We start from the raw sequence: 14,332 nt of genomic DNA, 5'->3' as shown, positions 1-14,332 counted from the left end.
CACAAGTGACACAATGCTTGTACATCCTGTGCCCGTTTCTCTATCTCTTGTTTTTATCTTCATAGAAAAGGGCGTGCTTCATCAGGAAGGATGACAGCCACAACGCTGGCCACAGCTGCACCTGAGCCAGCCAGGCAGTTTGGGTTACTTTACCCGGCCATGCTGAACATTACTACTGCTGCCACCCAGCCCACCAGGGGGGGAAGGAGCAGGGCAGGTGTCAAGATGACGCAGCACTGTTCAATATTTTGTTGCAGGTATCGTTCCAAGGGCAGCAATTCACACCTTTGGCACCTATGAAAGATCCTTAGTCAGACTTGACACTGGAAGGGGGCAGTCCGGGAGGGTACAGTTTGAGTCCAGTGGCACCTTGAACACCAACAAAGTTTCATTCTGGGTATAAGCTGCTGTGCGCATGTGCACTTCTTCAGATGCACACAGGTGCATGCGCACAAACGCTTATACCTTCTGCTGGGCATCAGCTGGCATCAGGGTCTTAGGAGGGGGCTGCGGTTGGTTCCAAGCAATGCTCCCCCTAAGCAACACCAACAAAGTTTCATTCTGGGTATAAGCTGCTGTGCGCATCCGCACTTCTTCAAATGCACACAGGTACATGCGCACGAACGCTTATAGCCTCTGCTGGGCTCGCCCTGGACACCAGCTGGCATCAGGGTCTTAGGAGGGGGCTGCGGTTGGTTCCAAGCAATGCTCCCCCTAAGCTGTGGAGTCTTGTGAGCAAAAATTCTACTTTGCGAGCTACTGGCATTATAGTCGTAAGCGAGCGATTTCGCTGCTGCATAAATTAGTTTGCTCCGGAGCCATCCTTCCTGAGATAACAATGTGTGAGCTGGAGGCTAAAGACCTGAGCTAGCTCACACTAACTCAGCTTTAGAGGGAACACTGGTTCCAAGGGAGGCAGGAGTTCCCTTCCCCCGTGCCCTTTTTTAACTCACCTCAAACTCAAAAAAGGCCTGCTTTTTGCGGGTGGCTTTTTTTGCAGATTAACATGACCAGCAAAAGAATGTCTGTTCCATATATTTAACTTTCTAATACTGAGTCAGACCATCGGTCCATGAAAGTCAATCTTGTCTTCGCAGAATGGCAGCCGCTCTCCAGGGTCTCAGGCTGAGATCTTTCACGTCATCTCCTGCCTTGTCTTTTAACGGGAGATGCCAGGGATTGAGATGCCATTGAGCCGTACCCCCTCCAGTATAATACATGAACACACGAAGCTGCCTGATAACTGAATCAGACCCTCGGTCCGACAGTCTCAGTATTGCCTGCTCAGACTGGCACTGGCTCTCCAGGGTCTCAGGCTGAGGTCTTTTGTATCACCTACTGCCTGGTCCTTTCTACTGGAGATGCCAGGGATTGTGCCGGGCACCTTCTGCATGCCAAGCAGATGTTCTGCTACGGAGCCGGTCTTTCCATCTGCCTGAAGGTCTACCCCTGCCCCAGGCATGGGGTTTGGGGTCAGGCCAGCCGCTTCCTCCCACTAAATTACCTCCAGGGATTCCCCAAACCTGCCCCAAACACACCAACTCAGGGCGTCAGGAACGAGTTGCTCAGTTGTACTTAAATGCTTAGCGAATGCCTCTATTAATAAAATAATATTCCCATTTAACGTACGGCCAGTGGTGTCTGAAACACCAGCAGTCCCTGAAGGGCTTTAAATATTCCGGCCCCCAAACGTTCTTCTTAACCCTCTGCTTACTTGCAAGAAGCTTGTTTCTTTCCACCAGACTCCACCTTTTAAAGACTCAAAAGGGTCAATATTAATGGCTCTTAATTCTCTGGATTTTTCGAAAAGGTGGAGTCAGTACAAATGACAGAATCTTTTCTGGTGCAAAGGGACTGATCAGAGACTCGGTTTTTTATTTTATTTCCTTTCTTTATATCCATCCTTTCACCCTGATGGGAACCTGAAGCGGCTTGCGTTGTTGTCCTTCCCTCTGTTTCATCCTCACGATGACCCTGTGAAGGTGGTTCAGGCTAAGAAGAGGTGAGCGGCCCAAGGTGACCCAGCAAGCTTCCATACCATGAGTGGGGGATTCGAACCTGGGTCTCCCAGATACTAGTCCCAGATACTCAGAAAAGTCTGAAAGGTGCCACTGGACTCAAACTGTGTTCTGCCTTTCACAGAGAGAAAGCCTAAAAACCCTTGTTCTTGGATCGTGTGGGAATATGCTTTTGTAACCCTGCGTGAAAATCACCTGCTGGGGGGTGCAATTGGCCAATGGCCGGGGGGGGCGGGGGTAGGATGGCCAGTTCCAGGTTGGGAAACTCCTGGAGACTGGCAAACTCTAGGAGATGTTATTTAACATCTATATGCGGCCCCTTGCCCAGATTGCCTGGAGGCATGGGCTGGGATGTCACCAATATGCGGATGACACCCAGTTCTATCTGTTTTTGGGCAGCCAGTCTGACTGGAAGATCTGGACCTGGTGTTGGCAGGCTGTGGCTGGTTGACCTAGACTGAGCCGACTGAAATTGAATCCGACGAAAGACAGAGATCCCGTGCGTGAGTCGGAGCGGTCTGAGGGTAGGGATTCCACTCTCGACCTTCGACGGGGCACCGTTGGTTAATTGTTTGGGAAGGCTCTTGGATGCCTCCCTAACGATAGAGGCCCAGGTAGCAGCCACTGTAAAATCAGCCTTTTATCACCTTCGGCTGATCAGGCAGTTGGTTCCCTTCCTTGAATGCAAAAACTTGGCAACAGCGATCCATGCGATGGTCACCTCGTGATTAGATTACTGTAATGCTCTCTACATGGGGCTGCCCTTGTCCCAAATCCGGAACCTGCAGCTGGTGCAGAATGCAGTGGCCAGGCTGTTGTTGGGCCTCCCCATGTGGGAGCACATTCAGCCTGCGCTAAAAGCACTGCACTGGCTGCCCGTAGCGTACCAAATTCACTTCAAGGTGCTGGTTCTTACCTTTAAAGCCCTTTATGGTCAGGGGCCTACATGCCTGAGGGACCACCTTTCCCTGCATGTATGAAAACAAACTGAGTCTGGTTTATGAACCTTTGATAAGACTGACCTAGAGAAACTTTGTTTCTGTTCAATTGGTTAAGCTGGGCTAGAGAAATATGTTTCTATACATTAATAAAATTATAGCCACATTAAAAATACTTAAGGGAAGATTAATTTTAAATGTTTTAGATAGTCTGACTGAAAAAGAATATATTGTATATAAAAGACTGGTCTAGAAAATACCTATGAGTGATTATTTGAATAAGACTGTCTAGAGATTTAGGCAAGGCTAATAATAAATAAATGTACTGATTGGAAATGTATAGAAGTATTAAGGATTTAAGCTGATGAAATACAAATAACTTTACTGTAAGGTTTCCAGGAGTTTGTATAATTGAGAAAGATTGTTTAGGGAATTTATATAGGGGGGGAAATCTATTTTAAATGTGTATATAAGGGTGATATTAATATTTTAATTTGATATAAGAGGTAGCTCAGAGAATAAATGGAATGGAAAAAGAATTTTATCATGAATTTGGGGAATCCTATTCAAATGTATTTTATAGAAGTCTATTGTAGAATGCTTAGACAAATGTGTAACAAGTAGAAAAAATGTTGAGTTGCAAATATTTATAGCTAGATTTATAGAAAAATAGTAGTGGAATGCTTAGACATTGCTTAAATAATCAAAATAGAGTTATAAGGAGTGTTAAATATAGGTTTGTAAACATATTATGGTAGAAAGATTGGTATTTAGATATATATGTATGAGGTAGTTTAAGAGATATGTTACTATTCATACTCTCATTTGTGTTTGTTATGTGTTTGTATGTTTGTCCTGTCTTAAAATAATAAAAATCTTTCAAAAAAAAGAAGAAGAAGATGAAAGAGGGAGCAGAAAGACAGCAACAGTCAGGTTTGGAAGGTAAAGTCAACAGTTGGGGTTCTACCGCAGAACATGCTCCCAAAATTTGTGTTTGTTATGTGTTTGTATGTTTGACCTGTCTTAAAATAATAAAAATCTTTCCAAAAAAAGAAGAAGTAGAAGATGAAAGAGGGAGCAGAAAGACAGCAACAGTCAGGTTTGGAAGGTAAAGTCAACAGTTGGGGTTCTACCGCAGAACATGCTCCCAAAAGCCTACCTCAGCCAGGCAGATTGTCTGGCAACAGTGAGCTGAGAAGGCAGAATGAATCTCTGCGAAATGCCCTAAAGGTTCAAGAGAAAAGATGCAAGCATCTTGAAGAACAGAACCAGCATCTTAAAAAGACCAAACAACTGTGGCAGAAAAGTGATCATATGACTGCCAAAAAAACCTGCACGGGTTCACTCTCAGAATTAGTAATACCCCAGTACCACAGGCCCTGAATGGTTCTGTCAGGGAATTGTGGGAAAGAAGATGAAAATGGAGCCACTGCAGCAACATCATGGAGAAGCACAGTTCCTTGAAACTCGAGTGAAAGAACTAGAACATCCAGATCCCAGTCAAAGGGAACATGTTCATCTTCTTCCCCCCCCCCCCAGTAATAAAAACATTTACTAGAAGAGCAAGCAGAAATCTGCTAAGCTAGGAAAGCCCCTGTCAGTTACAGAGGAAGAGGAAGGCCAAGACATGAACATGTTTGAAAGGACCAGTTCAAGCTGCAGCACAGAAACAAAATGGATGGTAATTAAAATCAAACCAGACAACAGAAAGACGACAACAGAGGTTTCCATCTTGTCAGTGTTCTCTTGAAAATCATGAACCCAAAGAAAATCTTCTCAATGAATAAATAAACGAGGCAGGTTGCCATAATGGATAATGTCACAGTTGTTATTCCTTTGTCTACTTCTTTGTCCTTTGGCTAAGAGTAGCCACACTACATTCTCCGGTGGCTTGGATCGTGGGACAGTCCTTTACATCTGGGATAAGCTCCTCCTCCTTCAGCAGGCCTTGAAGTCTGATCCAGGCAAGGGAAGGGGCTTGCTCGCTGGGACTCTCCCAGTCTTGCCGGCCCTGCCGACTTAGCAGGACAAGGCTGTGCAGCGCTCCTTGAGTGCTGCGATCCAGGCCTCAACAAAGAAGAAAAGAAAGAAAAGGGACGAGCTGCGTCGGCGGCAGTCAAGACAGCAGCCTGTGACACCGGGAGAAACCTGGTGGGCATGGCTGTCTGGCAGGCTCTGGACACTCTCTAGTTGCAGAGAGCTTACCACGATTGCTGGTTCGCGTTGTGGGAAAAGTGGCAGAGTTTGCACTGGCGGCGGGGCGGCGCTCACAGTCTGGCGTTCTCCCTGGCCGCGGAGGCTCCAGGGTACAGTCGAAGCCAATGAACGAACCCTTGCCTCTACTCCTGAACCTCAGTAAGCAAAGGGAGGAGAGGAGAACTAACGCTCATCCCTGGGGAGGTCTGGAGAACCTGGGACCGATACCCTTTGGGACGTTTGTGGGAAAGTAAGGGAGGAAGGTCCTGTCTGGGGGTTCTTGTTCCCATTCTGGCCACCATCCCAAGTTAAGGGTCTCTTTTTTCCCTCGGTGGGGAATACGACTCTGAAGTACAAAGAGGTTTCTTTTTCTGGAACCCTAAAACGGGTGGGAAGAGGTGGCGGTGGCCATTTTGTCCACAGACCTACCCATGGTAGATTTGAATTTCACTTTCTGTTTTGCAGAAATCACAAAATGGCCACCAAGTCTGACCAGAACAGCGCTCAAGGGAGTCCTGATGGAGACTTTGAGCTTCCCAGATACTCTGTTTCTCTGTCCACGCCAGAATCCTTAGAGACTCAGGACAGGACTGACGTGGAGGAAGGTAGAAATCTCCACTGGCTAAAGGCAGAAATGAGGAAAGAAATCAGAGATATAGTGCAGGAATCCATGCAAGTGAGCTCCCCAGGAACCTCTATCACTAGGGGCAGGTCTCACAAAAGAACAAAACAACAAAGGAAAGATTCCCTAAGTAGATCCAGGTCCCCGGATAGGAAACAGAGAAGGCAAAGATCCCCAAGTAGGGAAACTAGTCCTCTCATGGACCTTAGGGAGGAATCTGAGTCCAATCCACCTTCTGAGAAGGAGGAAGGGGAGTTATCTGAAGAAGAGGAGGAAATAGTACCCACAGTGCAATCCAGGCTGTTCCCACAGGAACTGTATGCACGTTTACTTCCAAAGGTACTGAGAACTCTAGATCTCTCCACCAAACCAAAGGAAAAAGGTTTAGCAGACCAGGAATTTCAATTCGGCTCAGGTAAATTGATGCCAAAGATTTCAGAGAGTCAGCCAGGTCTACTGCTCCCAGCAGCCTTTTTTAACATAATGAAGGTGGAATGAAAAAACCCCACAAGGCCCAAAGCTAACCGTCCAGTTTTTTCAAAATTTTACTCTTTGACTTCAGAGGCCACAAAGAAAATTAGATTGCCAGCAGTAGATGAACCAGTCACTAGCCTAATTTCCAATTCTGTCCTACCAATGGAGGCAGATGGTCTACCAAAGGATCGGTGACAAAAGAATTGAACAGTCTCGAAGATGGGACTTTGAGGCCTCTTCGTGCGCCCTTAGGGCGTCCATGGCAGGTTCACTGTTCGCCAGAGCAGCATATGACTGGGCCTCAGAGCTTGCATCAGCTGACAGCAATATACCAAAAGAACTAAAAGACCAATTAAAAAAACATTGCTCTGGCCACAGCCTTCACGGTTGACGCAACCCTGGATGCCTTGCAGCAATCTGCCAGGGCTATGGCATGCAGTGTAGCAGCGAGGCGGAATCACTGGCTGAGAAACTGGGATGTAGATTCCTCAGCACAGGCAAAGGTGGCGGCCGTCCCTTTTAAAGGCAGTAATCTGATTGGGTAAGGCCTTGATAAGTACCTGGTGGAAGACAAAGAGAAGAAAAAGGTCTTACCAAGTAAAAAGAAGGATATTAAACCACACAAGACGTTTCAGTCCTTTCGAGGTTCCAAGAAAGGAAATAAGCCTAACTATGACAGACCCTTTAAGGGGAAATGGAATGCCAAACCGCGTGACAAGTCTTTCTTTAGTCAGAAGGGCGACCAAAACTCCAAGAGTACCAAAAAAGGAGCGTCAGCATGACTATTCCAGTGCACAGGAGCTCTTGGGAATAGGAGGCAGACTTCAACATGTCTCACAACACTGGCAAACCACCATGATAGACAAGTGGGTTCTAGATACCGTGACCAATGGGTATGCCCTAGAGTTTATTAGGACTCCCCCAAATCGGTTCCTTCAGATTCCACAAAATCGAGGATGAAATGCCAGATAGTGCTAGGGGCCATCCAACACCTACTCTCTATAGCCATAGAACGGGTACCAAAGGACCCAGGGAGTATATTCAGTTTTTTTCATAGTCCCAAAAAAGAACAGAGATGTCAGAGCCATCCTGGACCTAAAATGGCTAAACAGGTACATCAAAACCAGAAAGTTCAGGATGGAGACCTTTAGGTCCATTCTCTTAGCAATTCACGCCCAGGACTTTCTGACGTCTATAGAGCTCTCAGAAGCTTTCTTACATGTACCAATCAGAGAGATACACCGAAGGTTTCTGAGATTTGCATACGGAAACCAGCATTTTCAGTATCGGGCCCTTCCCTTCGGGCTAAAATCTTCCCCAAGAGTGTTCACAAAGATTTTAGTGACAGTAGTTGCCCACCTCAGACTATGGGGAGTGGTCCTCTTCCCGTATTTAGATGACAGCTTGGTGAAAGCCCCATCACTACAACAGTGCCAGGAAGTGTCTGAGGTTACAGTGCAAGCCCTAAGAGATCATGGTTTTGTCGTCAACGAAAAGAAAAGCAACCTCCAACCTGCCCAGACATTAGTACATCTGGGGGTGCTGATAGACACTCAGAGGGATTGAGTCTTCTTGTCATTAGAAAGGAGGCACTAACAGAGGTACTAAAGCAACTGAGAGTGGAACTGATGGTGTTAACGAAGTTGCTAGGTATGATGGTGTCCTGTCAGGACATTGTACAATGGGCAAGATTTCACTCTCAACCTCTGCAAAGATTCCTACTTCCGTATCAGGAAGCCATAGCTCATCGGAGATTCAAGATCCTCCAGTTACCGGAGAACCTACGACATCAATTAGGTTGGTGGATGGACCCCTCATGCTTTACACAGGGATCTCCCCTAAGGGACCCACAAAGAATAGTAATGACTTACAGATGCCAGTCTGTGGGGTTGGGGGGTTCACTCACAAGGGAAGATGTCGCAAGGGACATGGTCCAAAGAGGAAGCCCTGATGAGCATAAATTTTCTGGAGCTCAGAGCCATAAAATTGGGGTTACTGAAGTTCGAGAGCTCCCTAGCAGGACACCATGTGTTAGTCCAAATGGACAACATAACGGCGAAAGCCTACATAAACAGGCAGGGGGGGTACCAGACATCAAACGCTTCACAAGGAAGCCTGCAGCCTATTCCAATGGGCCGAGGCTCATCTCCAGTCACTAACAGCAGTGCATGTGGCAGGAAAGGTAAATGTACTAGCGGACTGGCTAAGCCAAAAACAGGCTGAACAAAACAGTCTTTTCACAAGTCTGCGACAGGTTCGGGACAGTAGTGATGGCCCTATTTGCCACGGAGCAGAACTGCCAAGTTCAACAATTCATCTCCAGAAGAAGAAACCAGTACGCAATAGGGACAGATGCATTCAGTTGTGAATGGCCGCAGGGTCTGCTATATGTGTTCTCGCCAATGCAGTTAATACACAAAGTACTGCAAAGAACAAAAGGCAGAGGTGATCCTAATTGCCCCATCCTGGCCAAGTTTTGAACTGTAAAGTCTCTGTCCATAAGGGAACCATGGAAACTCCCCATCCAGGAGGATCTTCTGATGCAGGGGGCAACAAACCATCCTCAACCAGATCATCTCAGCCTCACTGCTTGGAGGTTGAGCGGAAAACGTTAGAAGACATGGGGTTCTCAGATAGAGTGACTGGCACTATGTTAGCCTCTAGAAAACAATCTACCAACAAGGTGTATAATGTAACTTGGAAAATATTCTGCACTTGGTGCGGAGATCATAGTACAGGTCCTATGAAAGCACCAGTAAAAGATGTGTTATCCTTCCTACAGGATGGGATAGACAAGGGCCTTAGTACTAGCACTTCATAAAATATTAAGGGAAACATAAAATATTAAGGCAAAATGTGAGGATATCTGAGGACCGAAATCCAAAAGATCTGAATGAGCAAGCCAGTATCCTGCTGGCCAAAGACCAGCAGACAGAAGCCTTACGGAAGGAACGCCAGGCACTCCAGGCCAAGTTGAATGCTCTGAACGTTTTAAAGGAAAGATGTACTCACCTGGAAGAAGAGAACGACTGGCTAAGGAAGAACAGCTTCCCAGTCGAGCAAGAAAAAGCCAAAATACTTGAGCGCAAAAGTGCTGATCTGGCTGTCCTCGCCCAGCGCTTGGTAGAAGCAGTCAAGAAACTCCAGGAGTTATCTTTGAGAATGGAGAACCACTCTTTGCCTAAGATCAGTGATTTGGATCTCTCGCTCAAGCTACAAAGACAGATAGCACCCAAGTGCCAGAGGAACTCTCTTCAGACCGCCAGAACAAATGGGTCGTCTTCATCAGGTATAGTACAGGAAGCATCATCAACCATCTATGTGGATTTAGAGGATGGAGTGTCACTATCAGTGACATGCAGCAAGGAGGCTAAGAACTGTAAAAACAGCAGTTTAACAAGAGAGTCACAGCTTTTACAAAAGCAACTTGTTGAAAAAGGAAAGCAGTGTGAAAACCTCAGACACGAGTTACAGGGAAAACAGAAACAATGTGATGAAGTGGAACTGAAACATCATAAAATATTAAGGGGAAATGTGAGAATATCTGAGGACCGAAATCCTGCAGGCCAGTTGATTCAAGGACAGAATTTAGAGCAAGTAGTTAAAAACATGAAACAATTTGAACATGAGAAACAAGAGTTAGAATTTCTACATGAACAAACTTTACCAAAGTTGCATGAACCATGTTTCTCCAGCTCAAGTGCTATTTGTGAGGCAAAAAGCAACAGCCCAGATGAAGACAGGTATGTCAGTCCTCTATCTGATGGACCAGAAGGAACGCTAGGTGACGTCCAGGCAGCAGTGCCTGATCTCCAGAATCTGACTCTCCTGACTCTTCGGAACATCACAACCACGTCAGCAGAAATCACTTGGTTCCCAAACAATCACTACACTCATCTAGTGCACCTCAATGAGAAGAAACACGATGTGACCAAAGCAGGGATCTACTGCTATACCTTCCAAAACCTCCAGCCCAGCACCACCTACAGAGTCAAAGTGGAGCCTCTTCTGCCTCAGGAAGCCTTGGTGCCCCCTCAGGGGGGGCTGCAGGAGAAAGCCAGAGAAATGACGTTTACGACACCATCAGCAGGACCACCTCACGCTCCCCTTGACGTCCAAGTAGAAGCCGGTTCTTCTGCAGACTCTCTGGTGATCAGCTGGTTTCCGGAAACCATCCATCCATCAGGATCATCAAATGGGGTCCAAGTCACAAGCTATGCTATTTATGTCAGCGGACAGAAAGTGACTGAGATCATGTCGCCAACGGCTGGGAGCGTCTCATTGGAAGTTTCCCAAATAAAGGCGTCCCAAGGGCCCCAGGCAGTGACTGTAAGGACTGTTTCTCCGTTTGGGGAGTCTGCGGATTCTGTCCCAGCTTTGATTCCACCAGACCTGCAGAAAGTTCCCAGCACTGTATCTTCCCAGTCTGTTGCCCCTGGGCTGACTTCCCAAGAATTCTTAGAATCTGAGGGCTGGCAGAGCCCTGCAACGGAAGACATGTCCGTGTGCTTTCTTATCCCCCACCCAAAGAGAGACCCCCCACCCACCCAAAGTTTATCAGGGCCTTAATCTCCACAATAGCAGATGGAATGAGTCGCTGTGACGGGAATGGAGCCCCCAGCCAGTACAGCAGGGCCAGGGCGGGGAATGGCAGCAGCTCACCCGCTGGAGGTTGACGATAAAGAGGCCTCCGGACGAACGCAGGCCCCTGAGCCCTTGGTAGCTAGACTCTGGTCCTCCAACGGGCCTGAGTCACTCTTTGGCGATGGCGAATGGCTTCTCCACCTCAATGGTCCCGGAGTTGACAATGGTGACGTCTTTCAGGGACTTGTCCCTGCTGTCTGTTGTGGTGTTCTCCATTTTTCTCACGATGACCTGGGAAGAGACAGCACCGGGGACTGGTGGGACGGGCCTGCTGCTCGACTGACCCTTCCCACCGAAGGACCCTCTTCCGCCAACGGACGCTAACTAGATCTGGTCCCCACCCCCAGATCACCAGCCACCTTTAACCCTTAGCGTACAAGTACAGCCACAAATCACACCCACCAAGGGAAGACCATCAACAACTCACAACCATATATGCTCAAAACTGTATATTATGTAAGTACAAAGATGGGTTAGTGGTCATAACCCAGTAGAACCTTACGATTCCATTGTAGTTACTGAGCTGTGCCTACGTTATTTTGTAAATTGGGTTCTGTTTTATCAGCCGCTGTTGAAGATCACTGAAACGTCTTGATTTATACCTGGGAGAGGCGTGCCGCTGTTATCCTTTCCAGAGTGGGCGTCTTCTGCCGCAGTTCTGTTTGGAGATCTATCGACACTATTTATGTACGGAATTACAGAGGAGCCTACTGTTGGTTTTGAACACGTTCTTTTTGTAAATAATGCTTAATCGTTATGGGCAATCTGTTGGATATGTGCCTATACATTCTATTCCACTAACCCCTCTTTGTACTTTAATGTAATATATAGTTGTGAATTGTTGATGGGTGCTGTTTGCATTCTACAACCCTGGCGACAGCCGCCCAAAGCCCGAGGAGTCCCACTTACCATCCCTTCCAGGACTTTGCCAAAGATGACGTGCTTCCCGTCCAGCCATGAGGTTTTGACGGTGGTGATGAAGAACTGAGAACCGTTTGTGTCCTTGCCAGCATTGGCCATGCTCACCCAGCCTGGCCCGTAGTGCTTGAGCTTGAAGTTCTCGTCAGGGAAACGGTCCCCGTAGATGCTTTTACCTGGCCACCAGGGAAGAAGAGAGATTTTTAAAAAACACTGGCATGTCCCACTGACCTGTAGGGGGGTACAGGGCAAAGAGGCCTAGTTTTGTGGTGGTGGAAAGTGCCGTCAAGGCGCAGCTGACTTGCGGCAACCCGATGGGGTTTTCCAGGCAAGAGACATTCAGAGGTGGTTTGCCCTGGCCTGCCTCTGCAAAGCAACCCTGGACTTCCTTGGTGGTCCCCAATCCCAGTACTAACTCATTTATTTTTTTATGTACATTATTTGGAGTCTGCCTTTCTCACAAGGACTCAAGGCAGATCACACAGAGTGAGTCAACACGATCAACGAGATGGGACGTTCTATAAACAATGAAATAGGATTCGGGTTATAGATCCTACCAGAAGTCCAAAAACCACAATGGCAAAGTATACACAGTAGTACAGACCACAGTAGCCTGACCTGGACAGGCCAGGCTAGCCCGATCTCAAAAGTTAAGTAGGGTCAGCCCTGGCAAGTATTCGGATGGGAGACCTCCACGGAAGCCCAGGGTCGCTATGCAGAGGCAATCGATGGCACACCACCTCTGAACGTCCCTTGCCTTGAATACCCCACAGGGTCACCATAAGTCAGCTGTGACTTGACAGCACTGTCCACCACCACCACCACAGTCCACGATAATTTATTCAAGTGGCTTTATGAAGCCTTTTGTAACAGTGCTTACCCTACTGCCTGCTGAGAAAAGCCGTCTTGAATAATTTAGTTTTGCCCCACTTAGCTTCTGAGATTGGGTTAGCCGGCGCCATCCAGGTCAGGGCTAGCCTGTTAGTACATCTGTAATTTACTCCTCTGGGATAGAACAAAGCTTGAGTCCAGTGGCACCTTTAAGACCAAAAACGTTTTATTCTGGGCATAAGGTTCCGTGCGCAAGCACACTTCTTCAGATATGTGGCTAGAAAGGAGTTTGTAAGCTGCTCTGAGACTCCAAGTGAAGGGCGGGGTATAAATCCAATCTCTTCTCACTTCTCTTCTCTCTTGAATAATTCAGTTTTGCCCCACTTAACTTCTGAGATTGGGTTAGCTGGCGCCATCCAGGTCAAGGCTAGCCTCTTAGCACATCTGTAATATACTCCTCTGAGGTAGAACAAAGCTTGAGTCCAGTGGCACTTTTAAGACCAAAAAAGTTTTATTCTGGGCATAAGGTTCCGTGCGCAAGCACACTTCTTCAGATATGTGGCTACGGCCTGCATCTCTCAGTATCAGGTGTGGACTTGGGTCACAACAGAGGAAACTGGCTGTTAAAACACTAATTTTGCAGTGGAGCGAATTTTTTATATTCAAGGTATAAGCTTTCGTGTGCACGCACAGTTCTTCAGATAAGAAGTATACCCAGAATAAAACTCGGCTGGTCTTAAAGGTGCCCCTGGACTCAAACTTTAGTCTGCTGCTTCAGACCAACATGGCTGCTCATCTGAATCTATACTCTGAGGTACAGCAATTATCCCCAAAAGTCCCGCCTCTCCTCCAGGGCTCTGAACCAATCCTTGTGATTGTCAGCCAATCAAATCCCATGGAATGCTACTAGGTAGGAGGGGTTGAGCCAGCCTCCATTTAAAGCCTGCATGGTTAACAAACAAAGTAATCGAAGCTGTAAAAGGTAAGAAGGATTCCTTTAAGTGGTGGAAAGCTAGTCTCAGTGAGGCTGATAAAAGGGAACACAGGCTGTGGCAAATAAAATGCAAGTCTGTGGTCAGGCAGGCAAAAAGGGAATATGAGGAGCATATAGCAAAAAACATAAAAACCAACAATAAAACTTTCTTCAAATACATTAGAAGCAGGAAACCAGCCAGGGAGGCAGTGGGGCCCTTAGATGACCCAGGGGTAAAAGGAGTACTGAAGGATGATAGGGAAATGGCTGAGAAGCTGAATGCATTTTTTGTCCCTGTCTTCACTGTGGAAGATGAGAAGAGCTTGCCCATTCCAGAACCGCTGATTTCGGGAGGGGTGTTGAAAGACCTGAGTCAGATTGAGGTGATGAGAGAGGAGGTCCTACAACTGATAGACAACTTAAAAACTGATAAATCACCAGGCCCAGATGGCATACATCCAAGAGTTCTTAAAGAACTCAAATGTGAACTTGTGGATCTGACAAAAATATGTAATCTTTCCTTAAAATCTGCCTCCATTCCTGAGGACTGGAAGATAGCTAATGTCACTCCCATCTTTAAAAGGGGTTCCAGAGGAGATCCGGGAAATTACAGGCCAGTCAGTCTGACATCGATACCAGGTAAGTTGGTGGAAACTGTTATTAAGGAAAGAATTAGTAGGCACATCGATGAACAAAAGTATTGAGGCAGACTCAGCAT

The 14,332-nt window shown here is 46.9% G+C and overlaps 1 protein-coding gene across 1 annotated transcript in view; it reads right to left on the bottom strand.

Moving 5' to 3' along the window:
- Positions 1-11,000: 11,000 nt before the first annotated feature.
- LOC107116723 (peptidyl-prolyl cis-trans isomerase B-like) overlaps positions 11,001-14,332 on the bottom strand; it is an 8,706-nt gene continuing 5,374 nt past the window's right edge. The window contains exons 3-4 of the mRNA XM_015418706.1: positions 11,802-11,986; positions 11,001-11,123 (exon numbers count right to left, since the gene is read on the bottom strand). Coding sequence (XP_015274192.1) covers positions 11,001-11,123; positions 11,802-11,986 — 308 coding nt within the window. The remainder of the gene's footprint in view (positions 11,124-11,801; positions 11,987-14,332) is intronic.

Source organism: Gekko japonicus, unplaced genomic scaffold, assembly GCF_001447785.1.
Source record: "Gekko japonicus isolate JY-2015 unplaced genomic scaffold, Gekko_japonicus_V1.1 scaffold150, whole genome shotgun sequence".
Classification (NCBI taxonomy): Eukaryota; Metazoa; Chordata; class Lepidosauria; order Squamata; family Gekkonidae; genus Gekko; species Gekko japonicus.
Note: the sequence above shows the minus strand (reverse complement) of the source record. Positions and strands in the feature narration are given on the sequence as shown.